We start from the raw sequence: 19,976 nt of genomic DNA on the forward strand, positions 1-19,976 counted from the left end.
TCACCGGAGGCTGGGTGAGGACGGGGCGCCACGATTGGCCGACGCGGCAGCCGACGCCAGCGACTGACGGCAGGAGGAGGCCGGCGCAAGCCCCGCCCCTTTTCTGGCGGGGGCAGGGGGGGGGCGGTGGAGGCGGGCAGCCCGCCTCGCCTCTTCCCGCGCCCCGGCGGGGGAGCGGTCCCCCGAAGCCTGGGTGCCACAGCAGACGGCTACAATCAGCTCCCAAAACGCTTATGACCCACGTCGTCTTACCCACCGTACTCCTCGTCGCCGTATAGTGTCCCACGAGTGCAGTACAGCGCAGCGCAGCACCCTTACCATTTTTCAAGCAGCTCCCATATTGGAATGGACGTACTTCACCACAAGACGCCGTTACAGCTTAGCCCCATGTCTCGTTTAATAAAAATAAGCAGGATTAATAAGTAATTCTGTGCTCCTCTCGGCTGTCCAGGAAGAAGCATCTGAATTACTTCTTTCTGACTTCACCGCGTTTCCCAGCTAGCTTCAACATAGTGCAGGCGGTCATCGCACCCTCACCAGCAGCCTGCTGATGGCCACGTTCTTCTCGCCACATTCCCGTTTCCCGAACGCAGGAAGCGAGCAGGGGCTGGGGACGAGCCAGCAGCACTGCTCACCCCAGGATCTCTCCGTACCTGCCACGGCCGGGGAGAGCCAAGAGTGTTTCTACACGTTTTGGTTGCACAACGGACGTGAATAGATGTCTGCTTGCAACATGGTTTTGAACATCCCTGAAACATACTACCCAACCCAAAATTTTTGACCCTCAATGAATTCCCTTCATGCTTCCCACGCACAGGATTCAATTCTCTTTTTCTGGCTTTCTGGCCTGTTTCTTGCCAAAGCATTGGAAAGAGAGCCATACCAGCACCAGAGGTACCTTAAGAAAGAACCACCCTGTCATAATATACAGATGTTATATATAATATACAATGTTGCCTATTATAAAAGATTTGATGTCAAGATTTTAGAGATACTAAGGGAAAATGCTGCAACTGAATTAAGTATTGAAGTTAGGAAAGTGATTAGTCTTGAAAAGTCACACTCTGGTGTGATAAAGTACAGAATCAATCTGAAAAGTGAGAAGTGGAAATTTCAGAGTGGAACAGGACAAACAAAAAAAGAGGAAGGCATTTCAAGGATATTGCTCAAGAACAACGAAGAGCAGTATGGGGCACTAAGTAAGAAAAGGAGCACTGTGAGAAAGGCCTATAAAGACGCAGCTGAAAGGCAACAGAATATTCACTTTCTCGTTAAAAGACAGTTAAGCTGTGGCCCCACAAAACCCCACTCAAAGTTGTACTCAAAGCCCTCTACTCTCAGCTCTCCTCCTTTTTTCCTTCAGGTATTATGTGCTCACTGTGTTCCACCTGGTCTGGAGCTAAGCCACAGTCTTCTTTGGAAGCAGCTCCTCCTTTCTCACTTTACCTGGCCCAGAGAAGAGGCTGCAGAGAGGACTGAGAGGACAGTTGTTTCTTACTCGTGATGCTCAGAACCACACTGCAAAGAAAAAGTTCGTAACAAAACTCTTGCCTTGCTGTTCACTGAAGAAGGAACACAGCCAATTTTTTTTGTAATCCACATGTGCCTACTCTCCAACCTCTATCGCTGTTAATACATGTGCCACCACCTTCTCACCCTCATCTGGAAGCACTACATGCTGTTTGCTTCCCCCCCCAATCTCCTCTCTCCTTTCCAGGCTCTTCCTATCACCCCTCCCACCCCCCATGCGTGCACACACATGTTTCTGTTTTCTCCTCAGCTGATCTCAGCTGTGGGAAGGTGAACTCTGCGGTTGCCACAGCCAGGGAAACACAACTGGTAGGGAAATAACCTCCAGGGAGACACCGCACATCCCCTTCTCCCTCATAGTGGCAGTCTCTCCCACTCAGAATAGAGATTTACCACTTGTCTCTGTCTTTTACAGCATGCTCTGCTCTTGCTTCTCCTGACTTTTACTCCTTCTCCTCAGAGCCTTCTCTGTAACTCCATGTGCACCCCGAGAGCCGTTATTACTCTGAAACAGAAAGATATTCAGCAGGCCTCAACATTTATAGGGTATATAGAAACTCTCCAGCTTACAGGACAGCCTGAGACATTACTTCAGAGAGCCTACAGCTATATGGTTTTTCCTTTTCTTGGAAAGTACTAACATGTAATTGTATAGCTTGCTAACAGTGCTTGAAAGAGCCATCAGATTGTTGGGTGAGAAGCAGATTCCTCACCCTGAGAAAAACTGACACCTTAGTTAATATATCCTAATAATAAATATAAATAATATTTTATCTGCGTATTAAGATGTCACCTAGATAAGCCTTTCAAGCCACAAGCTGTATGGCAATTAGACCAACACACAGGGAGTTCTGGGAATAAGCAACACGTATTGCATCTGGAATCCACAATGATTTCATCCTTTTGAGGTCAGTAATAAGATAAGTTATCAAATTCAAATTAACAGTCTAGTCTCAAATAGAAAAATTACTTCTGAAGGCCATTCTCTCCTAGGTTTTTCTAATTCGTATGCAGTACTTGGTGTTACTTGTTCCGGGAACACTGACTAAATACTGCTCCTAAGAGTTTGTGAGCTCAGAGCAACAAAAAAAATAGACCAGCCCTGCAAAAATATACTCCCGCACACATCTGGGGAAAAGAAAAATTTAAATTATTTTTTTCATCATCATTGCCGTAAATGTTGAAGAAGTGGATTTTTGTGCCTGGCAATTTTTCATGACAACAGTGTAAAGCTGATTTAAAGTGCTGAGAGTAAGGTCACATCTTTGCCATTTAAAACCAAGTAGTTTTAAAAGGAACATAAAAATCACACAGTATGCTGACTCATCCTTTATGGCAACTTAAATATTTAAACTGCTGATACTTATCTTCATTGTGAGCCAAAGTGGATTCCATCAAAGCTGGATTTATTGCAATCTGGTTTCTGTTTACTCTTGTGCAATGAATTCAATTTGCAATCAGCTCTTTTTAAATCTATCACTGGATTAGTTTAAACAGCAATTCACATCCAATTCCGTAGATCATAATGAGAATCAAAACCTGATCTTTTTAAGAGTACTATGTCAAAGGACTTCCATAACAGTATGTTTCATTTACAGTCTTCATTAAAAGCAAGAATGCATAGGTAAGTTACTGAAATAAACATGACATTCATACACACAGCTGCTAAAATGAGTGAGGAGCTTATGAGGTCAAAGCCTTCTGGTATCGCCTGGCCTACCGCCGTGATCTCAATGAATCATATCCGTATCACAAAGGAAAGGACAGCAATCTGAACTCTGAGTCCCCAGAAGCAGAGGACTGCCACGTAATGTGACTTCTCTTTCTGAGCATTTAGATTGGGGCTACTTACGTGGCAGATCAAGATCACAGGCACATTTTCTTCCCACCTCACCACTATATAGGACTTAACTCCTGTATCTGCAAGACACTCGTTATTTCTTACCCTCTTTGCAAACTTGGAGAGCCACTGAAGAGTACATTACTGGCTGGCCCAACTGATCCACGCACTGCTAGTGGACCCCTGCCCCCTAACTGAATCTCAGCAGAAAGGAACCAATAGCCATGACCTAATCCTTTCAGCTAACGCCAGGGCACAGCACAGCACAAGCGTCCCAGTGGCAACAGATCAGCCTGCACGTAACGCTGTTCTTTTTACTTTTGCCACCTTAATTCCTACAAAAAGGTATGTTAAAGGAAGCTGAGATTAGCCCTATTTTCTAAAACATTACAAACATCTTGTCATTGTTATTTATTTGCTGTAACACAAAGGCTTGAAAAACCTGTAGCGGTTACCAATAAATTATATTCTATTATATTACTAGGTTAAATAATACCCTCTGACAAATGATACTTCAATTAATCCATTCTACCAACAGATATAAATAATGGTCTGCCTGCACGTTAAGACCTCATTGAGATGAGCAAGCGCACAAAGACCAAAAGGAGCACATGCAGTGTTATCTGCCCAAAAGCAAACGCATTAACCCAGACTCTGCTGGTGCTGGGGCATCTGCCAAAGGAAGGTTGTGATCATCTAGCTTTCATTTCTGAAACTCTTGAGAGTGGAAATTCCCTCTCCGTGACATACCAGAGCCTCTGGGACACCTCCCTACAGACCGGCAGGGCACAGCACAACTCCTGCACAGGTGGAGACAGGGACAGTCTGAGTCAGAGCAGCATGAGTGAGGAAGGGGGCCCACGCAGATATTGATATATCCAGTGACACCTTTTCAAAGGCAAAGTCCTCCAGGAAAATCAGATTGTGTGGGGAGCTGAGAGGTTACTAAAGGTAAGTAAATCTTTGGCATCATGGAGATTTTCCCACCCTTCAAGCCATTGCCCAGAAACTTGAATAGTACAGCAATATTTCACAGTAAGTTCTTGATGCCAATATTCTAAAATATTTAAATGGTGCAATTACTTTTGAAAATGAATATTCCTTTCTCCTCTCGCCTCCAAAAAGCCCTGCATCTAGGGTACAGTTTTGGCCAGTCTTCCTTATTTGCTTGGATGCTTTCTGAGACCTCCTTCTGTGTTAAAAGCCAGATCAAAAAATGGACTTCTGATGAATGTACAGCCCAAGTCCAGACATCCAGAACCCTCCCTTCATTCCCATTTAATTTAACCTTGAAGAGATGAATGTACTTCTAAAAAAATGCATGAAACCTGTCAACAATTTATGAGCTGTACGCATTTAAAGAAGAAAGGATAAAGGTTGAACTAACAGGGCACAGCAAGACTTTTACTTCCACTTCGTCCTTAACGTGTTTTTGTTATGCTTCAGTTTTGCCTTTTGAAGAGATAACAGACTGTAAAAGTGATCATACTCCATTGTAAAGTGAAGTGTTAATTTTGATTTAAGCAGAAGTAAAATGAGCTGCAAGAGGACAACTGAATTTATTTGTTCCTTAACAATGTTCACAAATAAATCAATTAAGCACCTGCACATGCACATCAGACAACCCAATTACTTTTAACTGGTGTAACAGTGGACAGCTGGATTTTACATTTTCAGTGTACCTGGAATTTCTCTAGTGCTACAAGTTTCATTAATAAAGTGCATTCAAAATCTTGACAAGACAGATGAATTTGTATTACCTTATTTCAATGTAAGGTTTAACCACTTAAATAGAGATGACTTCCACCCAAACCTTTTAACATTTTCCTCTTCATTTTCCTTTGTGTCTGAATTAGAAGCCTCTCTGCTTTCCATCAAAGCTTCGTAAGTCTTTTGTGCTCGAACAATTTCTTTGTCTGCACTGAAGTGCACCATTTGTCTGCTCAGAATAGGAACAACTAAATTGAAGTTGTCAACTCTTTTGTTTAATTTCCTGATATCTTCTATAAATTGCTCACAAACACCATTCCATTGCTTTTGCCTATATGGTGTCATTGGCCCTCCAAGCTTACTTCTGGATGCCACTATACTCTTCCTTAACTGCTCAATAGTTTCCCGTATTTCTTTCTGCATCAGGATCCACTCTGGCTGATAGCCATTGTCTATCAGAATCCTGTTCAAGTTGTGAGTCATAGGGTCAATATGCGGACAGTCTGAAAATTTCTGCAAAGGTTTTCCTTTGCCACTGAGGTTGTCAAAGTCTCCTTTCGCCATCGATTCCTGGATGAGGTCCTCAACCAACCGTTCAACTGCCTGAGTTATTTTCACCTTTTTGCTCTGCCTCACATCTTTGGCTTTCATTAGGTCAGTCACAGCGTATTGGTTTTCAAGTCTCTGCTTCCGGTACTCCAACACTTGTTCAGTAGCACGGTCTACTCGAAATTGCATGTACTGCTTTTCTCTTTGGCTTGGTGTTCCAAAACCAACGCCTTCAAAACTCAAGTAGTGTCTATGCTGTGGTGCTTTTGATTTGAATGGATCTTCCTCGTCTTCATTATTCTCGTTTGATTTCTTTTTGGTTGCCACATCACTGAGCACAACTCTGTATGCTTCTTCTACTTTCACAAATGCTTCGGAATCAGCCGTGGCAGAACCGCTGTCTGGATGGTATTTTTTAGCAAGATTTCGATATGAGTTTCTGATATCATCAAGGGAACATCCTTCCTCAAGCTCAAGAATTTTGTAAGAGTCCTTGATGCTCCTTTTAGGTTTGTAACCCGACAACATTCTGTTGCCACAAATATAGGGAAATGGCTTCAGGTTTCTTGGAATCATTGCTTGACGTACTGTTAAACGATGCCCTATGTTGTTAGTCAGCATGACACAAAGCCACTTTACATTTCTTCAGATGCAGCTACATTATAAACAATGACCTATAAACACATGTTTATAAAAATTGTGTTAAATATGCTTTTTAAAAGAACTTACATGATTTAAGTCTTATCCTTGTTATATTATTTAAAGAAATCCCTACAAAATTTCAGAACAGTATGCAATGTTCTTTTCTTTTACAGACTAATATTGAAATCTGCATTTCTTATTAATTACTACTGAAGTAGTAGTATTAAAATGTCAATGAAAATTAATTAGCAATATAGTTTTCTCCTGGTCTAGCAACAGTAGCATAGGTTTGTTTTGCACTGCAGAATTCCCCAATGGCCAAAGCTTTATTGCCTTTCTGCAAACTCAGTGCAATGTAAGCTGGAAATATGCTTTATACTGAGCGGTGACTTTGCTGAAACAAATCTCTCCCTTTCCCGCTATACACCTACATACAGCCATCAGCTGAATTTTCTATTCATATACATCAATGCCTTGAGATCTACTACCTGGTACATTCTCAAAGGATTCCATTACAGTACCCTTTTGTGTTTTGCAGCAACAACTGAAGTAGCATTTGGATTATAGATTCATTTAGATTAACTCTTGTATCCCAGCAGGATACAGGGCTCTCGCATCCTAGTGGCTAATCTCCTTCGTTTGTGCCAGGTAAGGTTATAAATCTGGAACTCAGAACAGATCAAGAGCAGACAGTATTTCATTCCGTCAGGAATACCAGTGCTTCTGAATGACTTTGGGAAACAGCAAAAGGAACGCTTTTAGCAAATGACAACATAAGTAAGTCTTCACGTAAAATCAAAAGTAGAAAAATATCACACAAACTGCACACACAATTTACACACCAGCTAACTTCTCTTTATTAATGAAAATCCCAAGACAAATGCTGCATACATGGTGCTAAAGAGTCTCCTTCCACAGATTCATCACTGACTGCAACATACCCTTTGCTGACTTCCTTTCCAAACAAAAAACTAGGTTAAATCGAGGTTAAGTTTAAGGAATAAATACTGTTTGTATGTTCTGCACATAACTGCCCTTCTGCACTAACCTGCCTGAGAAAAGACGGGAAAGGAGATGTACTTGGGACTGGATGAAAGACTGGATCAATCCTGAATATACTCAGTTGATTTTGATCCAGGTAAGGTATTAAGTCATCATCTTGTGGTTATTATAATGGACCTTTTTTTTTTTTTTTCTGTGTATGACACAGTGATTTCTCTCCTTCTAGGTGATTGGCAAAGATAATTTAGTTCCATATGGCCATAAAAATCCACATAACTACTACTTGAATGGAAAGATGAATGGATACACTCTTGAAATTCCACATACTGATCAGAAGCAGACTTCCTCATAATTCTGTAAGCTTGATTTTAATATATTTGTGCTGAAAAAGCTGTATCAAACTGTATGTAGAGCACTCAGCCCACGGCACCGAAGGGTGCCGGCTGGGGGGATTTTTATTCCCCAGCCGTTTGAATTCAGGTCTCCCCGGTGGGACTAGGTACGGGGGGACAAGACCGAGCCCCCCCCGCCCAAGGCCGAAGAGGGCGGTGGCACCGAAGGGCGCGCCCCGCCCCGCCCCCCTCCCCCTCCGGGCCTGGCGCACGAGACAGCCCGCCGCTCCCAGAGCTCCGCCCCCGCCCCACTGCCGTCAAGAGTCCCAACGGCTGCCCCCCAACCGCCGCCCCACGCGGGCTGTGGGGACAAGGACGAGCTCCCGCCCCGGGAACGGGCGACTGCCCTGAGGCGATGTGCCGCAGAAAGGCTGAGGAAAGCAGTTACCGGCATGCGAGGAGGCAGGCACTCGGCATCCCGCCCCCGCTTAACGGCTGTCATGCGGCATGCGGGGCGGGGGAAGTTCCCCGCACCGCTACGCACACTTTTTCGCCCAGGGCCCCGCTACCCAGCACCCCCGCCTCACCTGGTCCCCGCCGCTGCCCGCCCTTCCCCCTCCCGCACAGCGACGCAGGCCCGAGGGGGCGCGGCAAGCACGGGGCCAGGGGTAGAGCGCCAGCGGTAGAGCGCCAGCAATGGAGGAAGAGGAGGGGCGAGTGCTTTTACCCTTCGCTCAAGGACGTCTCCTAACGGCAGGAGGGGCGCCCGAGAGGCGGCGCATGTGTGCCCGGGAAGGCAGGCAGGCCGGCCGGCCGGCCCGCCGGCCCGCCCCCGCGCCCTGCCGCGCCGCTCACCAGCGGGGGGAGCCCCAGGCCTGCCGCAGCCGCCGCCTGCCGCGTGACGCCCGTCCCCGGCGCGGGGCCACGTGACTAGGCGACGCGTGGACGGGCTGCGAGAGCCGGGAGGCGCGGGGGAGGGGCGTGTTGTCAGCGCGCGTGCGCGGGTGACTGTGGCGGGCGGGCTGGCTGGCGCATGCGCACTGCGGCGGGAAAGGGTGGGGTGGGGAGGTGGGCAGCCTGGGTGGTGTCCAACATGGCGCTGGGGTTGGCTTGCCAACGGTGAGGGTGTATGAGGGGCACGACTTTTATTATTATTTTCTTATATGTACACTTACACATGTAGACCTTAACTGCTTTTCAGCCTTCGTCCTCCTGAGTGAATTCCACCGTAGTAGATGACAAGCTCCCGTGCCTCTTCACGGGCTTGTGGAACAGCTTGTGCGCACTGACAAAGGCTTGGGCTTTCACAGCGTTCTCGTCCTTGCTCATAACACCGTTTTCAAAATGCTGTGAGTGCCTTTGAGCAGCAGGGTATGCTGGCATGTGTTGGGCTCACCCAAAAGGGCAGTGTCAGACTCACTGCAACCCAGAGCTCCCGGCCTCCACTGCGTTGCAGCAGGGCAGGTAACACCTGGTGGATTTTCCTACGGCCTCCGCGCGTGGCATCAGGTGGCTGTCAAGGGATGGCAACTACAGCTAAAGAAACCCCAAACCAAGAAGAAGCAGTTCTTATCCTCAGCCTGGAAAGGAGGAGCCAGGTGCACAAACAAAAGGCCCAGTAGATGGAAGACAAATAACAATTGGTTTTCTCCGTGAACACCAACATCTATTATTAAAAAACAAACAAACAAAAAACCCCTTGTGTTTTTATTGGTGGAAGACAAATAACAATTGGGTTTCCTCCGTGAACACCAACATCTATTATTAAAAAACAAACAAACAAAAAAACCCTTGTGTTTTTTATTAACGGTACTCGATGGGGTATGGTTGAGCATGCTGCATATCCAGCCAGTGAAACGGTGGCATTGATGTCTGAAAGGAAGCAACACCCATGTAGAGCAGTCTGCTTCATTTTATAGCTTCCAGTGTTACACTCTGACTGCTCATCCTGTTAGGGCTTTGACAGTATGCTATCTTGGTGGATAAACAACACTAAAATACACTGTTTCAGGGAGATTTTCTCTTCTGTTCATTAGGTAATGGTTTTCTACATTTTTTAAATTTCACGTTCACTTTCTGTAAAAGTCAGATTTTGATATTGGAAGTTTCCATGTATATTGGCTTTTTCTGCTGTGTATTCAGTTAATTATCTAAGAAAACAATTTGGTCAAATAATTGCAATACAAATTGATCCGCTGGAATGAATGCAAGTTTAAATTATCACCTGGCCAGCCATGCAGCAGAGAGATGTTTCAGGGCTGCACGAGTTCTGTTCCTGACTTAAATTGTCACAGCTTCCTGACTGTAAGAAAAAAATCCAAAAACTGTTGCAAAAGGGAGAGAAATGTTATCCTTCTTTCATCTTACAAGAAATAGGACTCTTCTTTCCTTGTGGTGGTTTGCTCTTCAGCCACAGGTAGAAAATGTGGAACTGTGAGTTTGCAAATCTAAGGAAGGCAGTCTACAGATACTTGGTAAGTGATGCTTAAGACTATTGTGGCAGGCATGTCTCCTTAAACTGGGAGGTTCAAGTACAGCATCTGTCCAACAGTACACAAGCTGTTAATTCCATAGAATTTTTAAACAAACTTTGGAGATTTCCTTTAAAAATTGTTTTAGTGGTGTGAAAGGAATGGCTTGTGTTTCTATTAATGTATTTTTTTATTTCTCATTGCCTGACTTTAAGACACACAGACACTGCTCAGTGCTATGTTGGGATACATTAATTTTGTTTTCAGTAAAGAGTTTTCAGTAAAGGATTGCAAGCTTGCCAAACGTTAACCGAACGACTTCAGATACTATCATGAAAGGATTAGGCTGTTGAAGAGGATGGTGTAGGTACCAGTGGAGAATAAAATAACACTTATTATATGCATTGTATCTCTGACACTGCTTGTATTAAATTTCTTCAAAAGGTAAAAAGGGTAGTAATTAAATGGGGCACAATTCAAGCGTGTGCTAAATATTAAAATAACCTTTATATATACATCTAAGGATATGTTCCATTACGAAGAATAGGTCTGTGGGAGTTATGTGTGCAGGTTTTAACGGGAGTGTTTCTGTTTAGCTATAGACCATGAAAGCTATGTTTTATTTTTACAAGTTGTCTTTGGGATTCTTTACTTGTGAGAGGATATAAAATTGCTCTTAACATGGGAACTGAGCAGTGATCTCAGCTTTTTGATACCACATTGTAGCTTTTTTTTTTTTTCCCCTAGGGTTGAATACTATTAACATTGTAGGACTGATTGGTGGGGAAGAGTTGTTTTTGTTGTTAGCTGAGGAAAAATGGAAAGAGAGGAGAATGGTCCATGCTGCTGAAGTCTGTAGGGAGGTCTGTTTTGAAGGGCGGGCAGCATTAAGGAGATCCTGCTGGGGATCCTCCCGTCAGACAGGAGGATAAAAGGGGTCAGGGCAGCATGCAGGTCTGTCTGCTTCTTTCACCCTCTCACCCTTATCCTTGGCTTTAGGAGATCAGAAATCATTTGGATCTGAAGCAGGAGCTGAAGGAAGAATTGAATCTGTCTGGGGGACTCCTCAGCCTTTTGTGTGGACAAGCAGCAAGGTCTCACACGGTAAGGGAAGATGATTCAAGTGAGATGTCCCTCTCTACAGCCTTTCCTCTAGGAACAACTGTCTTACCAGCTTTCTTTTCTTCCAGCATGCTTTTGAATTGCTTTGGAAAAAATGTCTTTAGTGTCCTCACTATGATGTGGAATGGAAATGTGCATTTTTTCCACAGGGTAGGAGGCACTGCTTGGTTTCACTCTCTTCCCAGTCAGGAACTTTAATTTATTCTGGTTTAGAAAATTTCAGTGAACTGTGAAATTATATTTAAGGGAAAAAAATAATTTTGCTTTTAAAAACACTTTGCTTTTTACTAATGACGGTTGGGCCATAGTGCCTAATGAAGCTTTGTCGAGAGCATGTTGATGTCTTTGTTAGAGATAGAGCAGTTGTGACCCTTTACTTTTAAGTTCACAGCAACTTCCTAGTGACTCCGGAATTATTTGTCAAGCAGTGACAAAAGGAAAGACAAATTATGACATATTGGATAGTTACACAGTATAAAGACTTAGAAAAGTCTTTTGCAAGGAAATCAGTCTGGCGATTGATAGAGCATTAAGCATATGCTCTGTGTTTATATGCCTGGAGCACAATACCTAAAACTTAAAATTAGTCTCTTAGATAATCCACAACGGTCTGTAATCCCCAGGGACAGGCTACCTGAAGTACTTACATTGTACTTGGACAATTTAATAATTATGAAAACATACATAGTTAAATTTTATTTTGTTGATAATAGGTTAAGATGTCTTAATACTGTTTCAGGAATTCAAAATGTGATTATTGATGTATCACAGCTCTATGAACATCTTTTCTGAAATATTATACCGCAGTGTCACCATTTAGCTTCTGTTTGCCTTTGGAAGCTATGTAATGAACTCAAACCAATGGTTCTGATTTCTTGGGAAAAGACTGCTGACATGTTGCTTGCAAAGCTGGTGTTTTATGGTATCTTTAATTTATTATCTATTTCCTGGCTAAGGACTGGTTTATGCCATTAGCATCTTCCTTAAAGGTCATGTTCTGGGGTGTTTTTTCTTTCTGACATTTGTCCACATTCAGCACATAAGGAAAAATTAAGTTTGCAGATGTGACCTACGTTGAATATGATAATATTTCTGAAATAAATCAAAACTAATTTGCCTAGAAATATTATTGAGGAACTGTTTTAAATGTCAGTGTCCTAGTGAAATTAACAGTTGTTCCTTTATTGAGCATGCTGTTCTGCTGAAGTTACCCTCTTAGCAATTGTCAAAGTGTAAAATCTGTTCTGAAAACTGTCTTTGCCATTTATTACTGAGGATGTTTGCACTCATAAAAGTTCCTAGACTGACCAGGGTGTTCGGTTTGAAATATATTTATCTGGTAAGTTGCCTAGAGCATTTGTATGAAACTTTCTGTCCTGTCCTGTGTAGTTGTCCAAAGGACTTGATGAGACCTAGTCATGACAAGATTATTTCAGCCTGGATACTTAAGAGAGGAAATCTTGACTGTACTGAAACAAGTGGAAAAAAATCTCAGTGATTTCATTGTTGTCAGTATTTAAACCAAGTGTGAATGATGCATCCATCCAGTGACACTACTGGTACAGTCACATTGTTCAGATGTCTTATAGATACCTTTCTAATATGAACTGGATTGATATTACTTACCAGTTATAAGTGAGAGATATAATTTATATATTTTTGCTTATTTTTACATGGGTTTGTGAAATAAATAGATAGTACTATATATGATGATTGTGGGTTTGCACAGGTTAATGGCTGATCGGGTGCTTGTGATTGGCAGCGGCGGGAGAGAGCATGCACTGGCTTGGAAGTTGGCACAGTCCCCACATGTAAAACATGTGTTTGTTGCTCCAGGAAATGCAGGAACAGCTGACAATGGAAAAATTTCAAATTCAGGTAAAAAGGGGGAAAAACAAAGAATATTGTGCCAAGTAATCAGTAATATGTGTGTTGGAACTGAAACAAAACTGACCACATTTGTGTTGAGTCAGTAGGAGATAACAATTATTCTTTTCTTTTACTGGTACCACAAATTATTTAAGGCACATATGTATTTTTTTCTGTATGTTTTGTTTCTGAATTTTAGAACTGCCTAGTAAAACATCATACTATATCTATTTTTAGCCTAGCTTCTTAAGATAGTGAGGCTTATATGAGACCTTGTATTTCTACACCTCATCTCTTTCATCCCACTATTATTCTTGAATTCACTTACCAATTTCAGCAAAATGTAACAGAGGAATAGAAGGCTCAAAGTTACTAACTTCTGGATAGAAACTTCTCTGTTGTCTGCCCAGGCTGCTCAGCTAAATATAGCTACATCATGCACTGCCATTGAGTAAATCTTTGCTCAGATGTTGAAATTGAGTTTCCTTATGAACTTACAGTTTTATTTTTTTAAACTTTTTATTCTGTTATGATAAGCAGCTTTTAAAAGTTTGTATTGATTACATATAGCAAATAAAATACATTTAATAAGTTAGCAGATGTGTTTAAAAACAGTAGTGCAAATTGGAAATGTTCACTGTTCCTTCTGGATCCGTTATTATTATATTGTTTGTTTTACTTTGCCCTTCATGGACTGTTTCATTATTTTAATCATACTTCTTAGGGAGATGGAACAATGACATTCTCCTCTCCATCTCTTATTTAGGCTTTACAGTGGTAACTTAATTGAATTTCCTTTTCCTTTTCAGCTGTATTAGTGAGCAATCACACTATTGTTACCCAGTTCTGCAAAGATCATAACATTGGACTTGTGTTAGTTGGACAAGAAGCTCTTTTGGCAGCTGGTAAGGCTGAAATAAATTAACTTGACAGTAAAAATCAGCACCTTGAATTCTACTTTAAAATGACCTTTCGGTGTGTGTCTTAGGACACACACTGACTTAATTAAACTGAAGAGCAAGAAAATATGGATTATCTTGTAAATGGGAATTGTAGTAACTTAAAACATTTGGCTTCATAGCTGTATGCTGCTTTTTGTGTGTTAGAAATCAGCAGGGGAAGTCATTCGGGATCAAGAATCAGTAATGGTTACAAATACTCTTGTGTCTTCTGCTCTGCTTTCCTTTACATAAAGAATTTTCTTGCAATAGTCCTAATGTTGTTGCTGTATGCAACAGTACCCAGACCATCACATGCATTTATTGTAATGTTCAGTAAGATCTTCGTGTCTTAAATAGGGAACAGAAACACTGACAGTCCTAGTGCTAGTCACGGGATGGTAACTGTGACAGTGCTTAATAATGTAAAGAGCTAAAGACCTCTTAAAACTAAATGATGAAACAGGTCATTGGATATGCAGAACCTTATTTTAAGGATGAATTAGCTGTTTAAGACAAGGAAAAGTGTAGCAGACTGCCAGAATGGTTATGTGGTTTTCCTTTTGTCAAAATGACTGGATGTTTCCAAACAGATGACTTGGTTCTTTTGCTATTTTCGATAATTAGGGATTGTTGATGACTTGAGAGCAGCGGGAGTTAGGTGTTTTGGACCATCTGCAAAAGCAGCCCAGCTGGCATCCAACACCAGTTTTGCCAAAGCCTTTCTGGATCGACATGGGATCCCAACAGCAAGATGGAAAGCCTTCACCAATCCCCAGGAAGCTTGTAGGTTTATTATCAGGTAAATATTTTGATACTGGAAACTCCTCTGTAAAGTTATCTATGCATTTGGCCTTCACCCATGATAGTTACCTAGAACTAGGTAACTTTTCAACTGTTGTTCTTCTCAAATAGCTACTGAATGAATTAGTTTTGTAATTAGAGACAGATGGTGAAGGTGCAGGGAACTTAAACAGGTTGATTTTTCTGTTCACAGATCACAGCTTTTCTTTGATCAGCTTCTTCAGGATGCTAGTTAGCCATTTAAAAGACAAAAAAATTGTGGCAGAGAAAAATATTTCAATAAATCTTTCTGTAAGGGTAAGAATAATTTCTACAGAGACAGATACCAGCAAAATACTATCTATGGAGTGATTTGGGAGGGACTGGTCAAATATTCATAACTTAAGGAGGATACTCCTATGTCTTCAAGGCTAGACAGCATCTCTCTTACATGGAGAGAGAAATGTAACTGCATATCTCTGCAATTGCTTTGAGCGGTAACGCCTCTGAAGTCACTGGGGATCCTTTGGGAGAGTAACTTACCGCTGTGGCTATTTTGGTCCAGTCTCACAGCAGCTGCTGTGTTCAGCTACACTGCTCTGTGGCTGTGTGTCGGTTTCACAGTCTTCTTGTCTTTGCTGTCACATGCTACATGTGGTATAATCTAGTGGAATTTTTTTTCTTTTTTTAAATAAAAACAACCTTTTCACTGACTTTGAAACAGCATTTAGTAACAGCATTTAGTCTGTATTACTGCCATGTAGAGAAACAGGCCAACAACTTGTATGTCTGTAAGCATGCATAAGACTCAGGTCAGCACACTGAGATGTGGAGAAAGGGAGCTTTGTGTGAGCCTGCTTTGGCGGTTGTATAAATCTGGGGTTGAAATTTATCCTAATATAAACCGTAATGTAGAAAAGAGGAATGAGATGTTGTTTCAGAAAACAGGCTAGTAGTGTGTAGAATCAGCTCTTCAAAAGGGACATTTTATTTGACTGTCCACAAGCCGGAGAGAGGTGAATGGATAAAGTGTAGTTAAAATATGTTAACATTATGCTGGTTTGTTCTTTTTTTTCTTCTAGATTTAGTTTGTGTTTAAGAGTAAGTGGAGCAATTCTGGGAATACAGTGTTAATACACTAGTTCTAACATATCCTTTACATGGAAGACCTAACTCAGCCTTAACCTTACAACCCTACAGAGAACTTCCGTAGTGGTTTATAGGATCATGTGCTGTAATCTGGTGTTATGGAACTATAAATCATCAATGAGTTCATCTTTCCAAACCTATGACAGAAGTAAAATAGTAACCCAACTCAGGGCAAAGAGGAAGAAACTGTGAGGTGTCAAAGTTCAGTGACTTGTCCAAAGATACACATTGAGTTGGTGTCCAACAACAGAATTCATGTATTTCTGGTTCACAGTCCTGTGCTGAGGGCTATAAAGAGCCCATTCACCTCCATCACAGGATGGGCTCGCAGGGAGTGTATTTTTCTGAAGTGTTATTCTTCAACCGTTCAGAAAAAAAGGAAGAATATGAGAGGCATTCAGCTTAAAAATGATAATTTCACTGGATGCCGTAGGGATACCTGACTCTCACTTTTGCTTTCATTTAAAGCACAGACTTTCCTGCACGAGTTGTACGGGCAAGGGGCCCTGCTGCTAGAAAAGAAGTGACTATTGCAGCCAGCAAAGAGGAAGCCTGCAGAGCTGTCCAGGAGATTATGCAGGTGGGTAAATCTTTAATTAATCAGTGGGAATCCAATTCTTTCTGTTCCGTGGCCTGTGAGTTTGTAATTTCGGCCACAGGAAGCAAGTATTTTCAGGAGAAACTTGCCCATTTGACTAAGGAATTTCTCTGGGTATCATCCTCAAATTCCTCATGTTTGCCCAGACAGTGGGCAGTGAGCAGGGCTTTGCAGAGCTGGTGACTGAACTGTCATTCCAGCACTGAGTCCTGCTGTCCTGCCTCTCCAACTTTTTCATGTTTTGTTGGCTCCTGAGATCTGATAAGGTGCATTTCAATGTCCCTTCCTTATCTCCAAATGAGATTCTATTAGCTTTCCTCTACATACCAGAATTCAAGCAAGCTGGTACTTTTCATATACATTGTTTTTTCTGTTAAAAGAAAATAAAGAGAGGATTTAGCTGGTAGATGTCATGTTTGCTAATTGGAGAATTTTTTTTTTGTACAGGACAGAATGTTTGGAGAGATGGTTGTTATTGAAGAACTTCTTCACGGGGAAGAACTTTCTGTATGTGATCAATGGTGTGGTTGTGTGCTTTTATTCTTTGGCATTATTGCTATGCTCTGTGCATAAACACACAAGTTTTTTGTTTCAAATAGGTTTTTTTGTTTTATTTGCACTTAAATAAATATGCAATCTGAGCAATTTGATGTCATACTAGTCAATGCATGTTGTCAGTGGAATTTTCTTCTACATTAGCCATAAAATTGCAATTATGATGATCTTTTTTTCACTACTTGATGGAAAATGATCTTTTTTTCCTAAGGTGACCTAAAACATGTTTGTATGGACTTTGTCTTGGTAATTCTTGTTACATCAATAATTTTGTGCTAATATTTAGTGCCTATTTTAGCACTTTCTTTACCATGGATTACTACTCAGTGGCGGGATAAAACTTAAGCATGCATATTATATGCCACATGAAAACTGAAAACGAGTTCTTTGTGCAAGGTTTGTTGTGCACTGAGAATACCTCACACTCATTCAGGCCCCAGATCTGCAAACACACGTTTAACTTGAAACATATGAATAATTCTGTCAAGTCAATGAAGACTATTCACATACCTTAGGGTAAGCATTTGTCCACGACTGATAGGTCAAGATCTAATTCATCAGAAAGGAATTGTTATGATGGCCACCATTTCTCTTGATTATTTAAAAATGAGCAAGAAAGCTCAATGAATCCTTCAGGTCAGTGAGCTTGCAGCAGAATAAGTGGATCCTATTGCTGTCTGTCTTTGATTCCTAAATTTTCCTGGCAGAACTGAGCCTCAGCCTGTGACTAGCAGCGTTAGCTTCCTTTAGGACAGGACATTGTCACTGTTTGTGTGTTGTGTGTGTCTCTTAACAGTGCTTGTGCTTCACGGATGGTGTCACTGTTGCCTCAATGCCCCCAGCCCAGGCCCACAAGCGATTATTGGATGGTGACCAGGGTCCAAACACTGGAGGGATGGGAGCCTATTGCCCAGTTCCTCAGGTATAGTAATCCTCCTCAGCGTGCAATAAGGCTGATCACATCTGTGGTTAATATGTCTCCTTTAGGGCCCAGTCTTTTTTCTATCACATAGGCCAGATTTCTTCTCGAACAGATTGACGCTTTGCTTGTGTAAGTGCAATATAGGGCTCAAACTTTACTAGTCATTCTTTAGGATTTAATGAGCCAGTGTTCTGAGGAATGGTCTCTCTTTTACCTTTTCCATTTTTCCTAAACTTGGTGTTTCTCTCCTCCGATTAGCATCACTTGAAATGTCCCTGCAAAATTCCCTACATGCCTGGAGTCTTTGTGTCTTGAACATGACCTTGGGTTTCTTGTTGTTGATTCTTAAAGCTGACTGCATTGTTCTAAATATGCTGCTCAAGTACATTATTAGTGTGGTTTTCTCTAAGTACAGAAACAGTCTTACTGTGTACAGCCCAGGTTGCTAGTGTCTCAAACCTCCTCAAAACTGGCCTTCTAAAGAAAGAACCAAACAAAAAATCTTGGGAGACCGAGGATCAGTGTATCTGTCCTTCAGGCAGCAGCACCCTGATGGAAGGAGTGCACTGGTTGGGGGTGGGAGAGCAGAAAACATAGCTGAGGGATTTACTTACCCCAGTCCTTTCAGGTCCTATGAGCTAGTCCAGCAAATGTCATCACTGTCTCAATCAGTTTGATGTTGATCGTCAGGTTCCAGAAGTTCTTCTAGAGAAAATCAATGATGCTATCCTTCAACATGTTGTTGATAGTATGAGACAAGAAGGAACAGCATATGTAGGTAAGTAAGCATTCAACTGAAAAACAAGGTAAAGTCATACTAAGATTAGTTTCATTGTTAGGGAATGCTTTTGAATTCCAAATTACGTTTGTTTAAAAAAAAGTAAAAGTTAATTTTTCATGCAGTATTAAGCTGTACTGGTTTGGCTTTTAGCTCTTCCTTTGGAGGGAAGAACATTCATCTTTTCTCCATGAAACATACTTCATTTTTATTAAATATTTTGTATTTAAACAGTTGCAACCAGACTTTCTGTAATTCAAGGTATAATATATACTTAATTACAGTTGTATTGTTCACTCCTATATACAGCAATGTAAGTTTTCTTAAGATCTTTGTGTTAAGGCTGTTTTGAAAAAGGAAGGTGATGCTCACAGCTGTCACTTAATGCCAATGGCTGCTTTTGGTACTGAAGACCGTCAAGATCACATACATGTAAAGAGTTGGGTTCCAGTCGGCAATGTATTCTCTGCTATTTGGTAACTTTTTACAATGCCCAAATCTGCAGTAAGAACGTAGTGTGTGTTGGGCATTTTCAGGATGATGCTGGAGGACCTGATGCTTTGTGGAGTTTAAATTTTCACACTTGTTATTCTCTGGGGATTGGTTTTCTGATTATACAATGAAAGGCCTGCTTTAGATCACCACATGCATATATGTGTGTTGAGTAGAAATCACAGCATGCCAACTTCAATAAGTTTTTGTTTGTTCTTGTTTGTTAGTAGCAGTAGTGAACTTTGGTTTGTTATTTTTGCCTGAAATACAGAGGTATACATCTATATTTATGCATAACAATAGTGCACTTAATGGTAAGAAAATTGCAATGTCTGCATAATGAATGAGGTTTTATGGGAACTTTTTTTTCATCCTGTCAGTTCCTTCTGATCTCTGAATGCCTGCAATTAGAGGGCTGTAGCAGAAGGCGGAACTCAACTTTCTGATGCAGAGAAGTTGCTTTCCGTTGTATTCGGTCAAAAATGTGACTCAATGTTGCTCAGGTTGTTGCTAGCCACTTTGTTGGTTATTGTGGAATTATTATAACTTGTGTGTAACTGCTTTGCAGTATCCCTGCTCCTAATTCCTTACGGTTTGCAGAAATGCTTCCCGCATCCCAAAATACTGTGTTGCGTTTAAAGGAGTTCTTGAAAAATAAATGTTTAAATTCATTTGCTTGGCTGTGTTCTTTCTG

The 19,976-nt window shown here is 41.6% G+C and overlaps 2 protein-coding genes across 4 annotated transcripts in view; one reads left to right on the top strand and one right to left on the bottom strand.

Moving 5' to 3' along the window:
- Positions 1-4,844: 4,844 nt before the first annotated feature.
- On the bottom strand, positions 4,845-8,507 carry DNAJC28 (DnaJ heat shock protein family (Hsp40) member C28). Of its 3 annotated transcripts, none has more exons than XM_075517661.1 (3): positions 8,333-8,507; positions 7,320-7,466; positions 4,846-6,303 (listed from the first exon to the last, which is right to left on the bottom strand). In XM_075517661.1, the coding sequence occupies exon 3, from the start codon at positions 6,248-6,250 to the stop codon at positions 5,132-5,134; it is 1,119 nt and encodes a 372-aa protein (XP_075373776.1). In that variant the 5' UTR covers positions 6,251-6,303; positions 7,320-7,466; positions 8,333-8,507; the 3' UTR covers positions 4,846-5,131. The 3 variants fall into 3 exon arrangements, with proteins under 3 accessions (XP_075373785.1, XP_075373776.1, XP_075373768.1); XM_075517653.1 differs by having other exon boundaries at positions 8,193-8,507; XM_075517670.1 differs by lacking the exon at positions 7,320-7,466 and having other exon boundaries at positions 4,845-6,303; positions 8,193-8,507.
- A 183-nt stretch (positions 8,508-8,690) lies between these two features.
- Positions 8,691-19,976, top strand: part of LOC142417249 (trifunctional purine biosynthetic protein adenosine-3-like) — a 28,457-nt gene continuing 17,171 nt past the window's right edge. The window contains exons 1-9 of the mRNA XM_075517754.1: positions 8,691-9,203; positions 11,076-11,180; positions 12,928-13,076; positions 13,877-13,972; positions 14,633-14,807; positions 16,406-16,517; positions 16,983-17,042; positions 17,887-18,012; positions 18,703-18,790. Of these exons, the coding sequence (XP_075373869.1) occupies positions 12,932-13,076; positions 13,877-13,972; positions 14,633-14,807; positions 16,406-16,517; positions 16,983-17,042; positions 17,887-18,012; positions 18,703-18,790 (802 nt within the window). The 5' untranslated portion in view covers positions 8,691-9,203; positions 11,076-11,180; positions 12,928-12,931. The remainder of the gene's footprint in view (positions 9,204-11,075; positions 11,181-12,927; positions 13,077-13,876; positions 13,973-14,632; positions 14,808-16,405; positions 16,518-16,982; positions 17,043-17,886; positions 18,013-18,702; positions 18,791-19,976) is intronic.

Source organism: Mycteria americana, chromosome 1 (assembly GCF_035582795.1).
Source record: "Mycteria americana isolate JAX WOST 10 ecotype Jacksonville Zoo and Gardens chromosome 1, USCA_MyAme_1.0, whole genome shotgun sequence".
NCBI lineage: Eukaryota > Metazoa > Chordata > Aves > Ciconiiformes > Ciconiidae > Mycteria > Mycteria americana.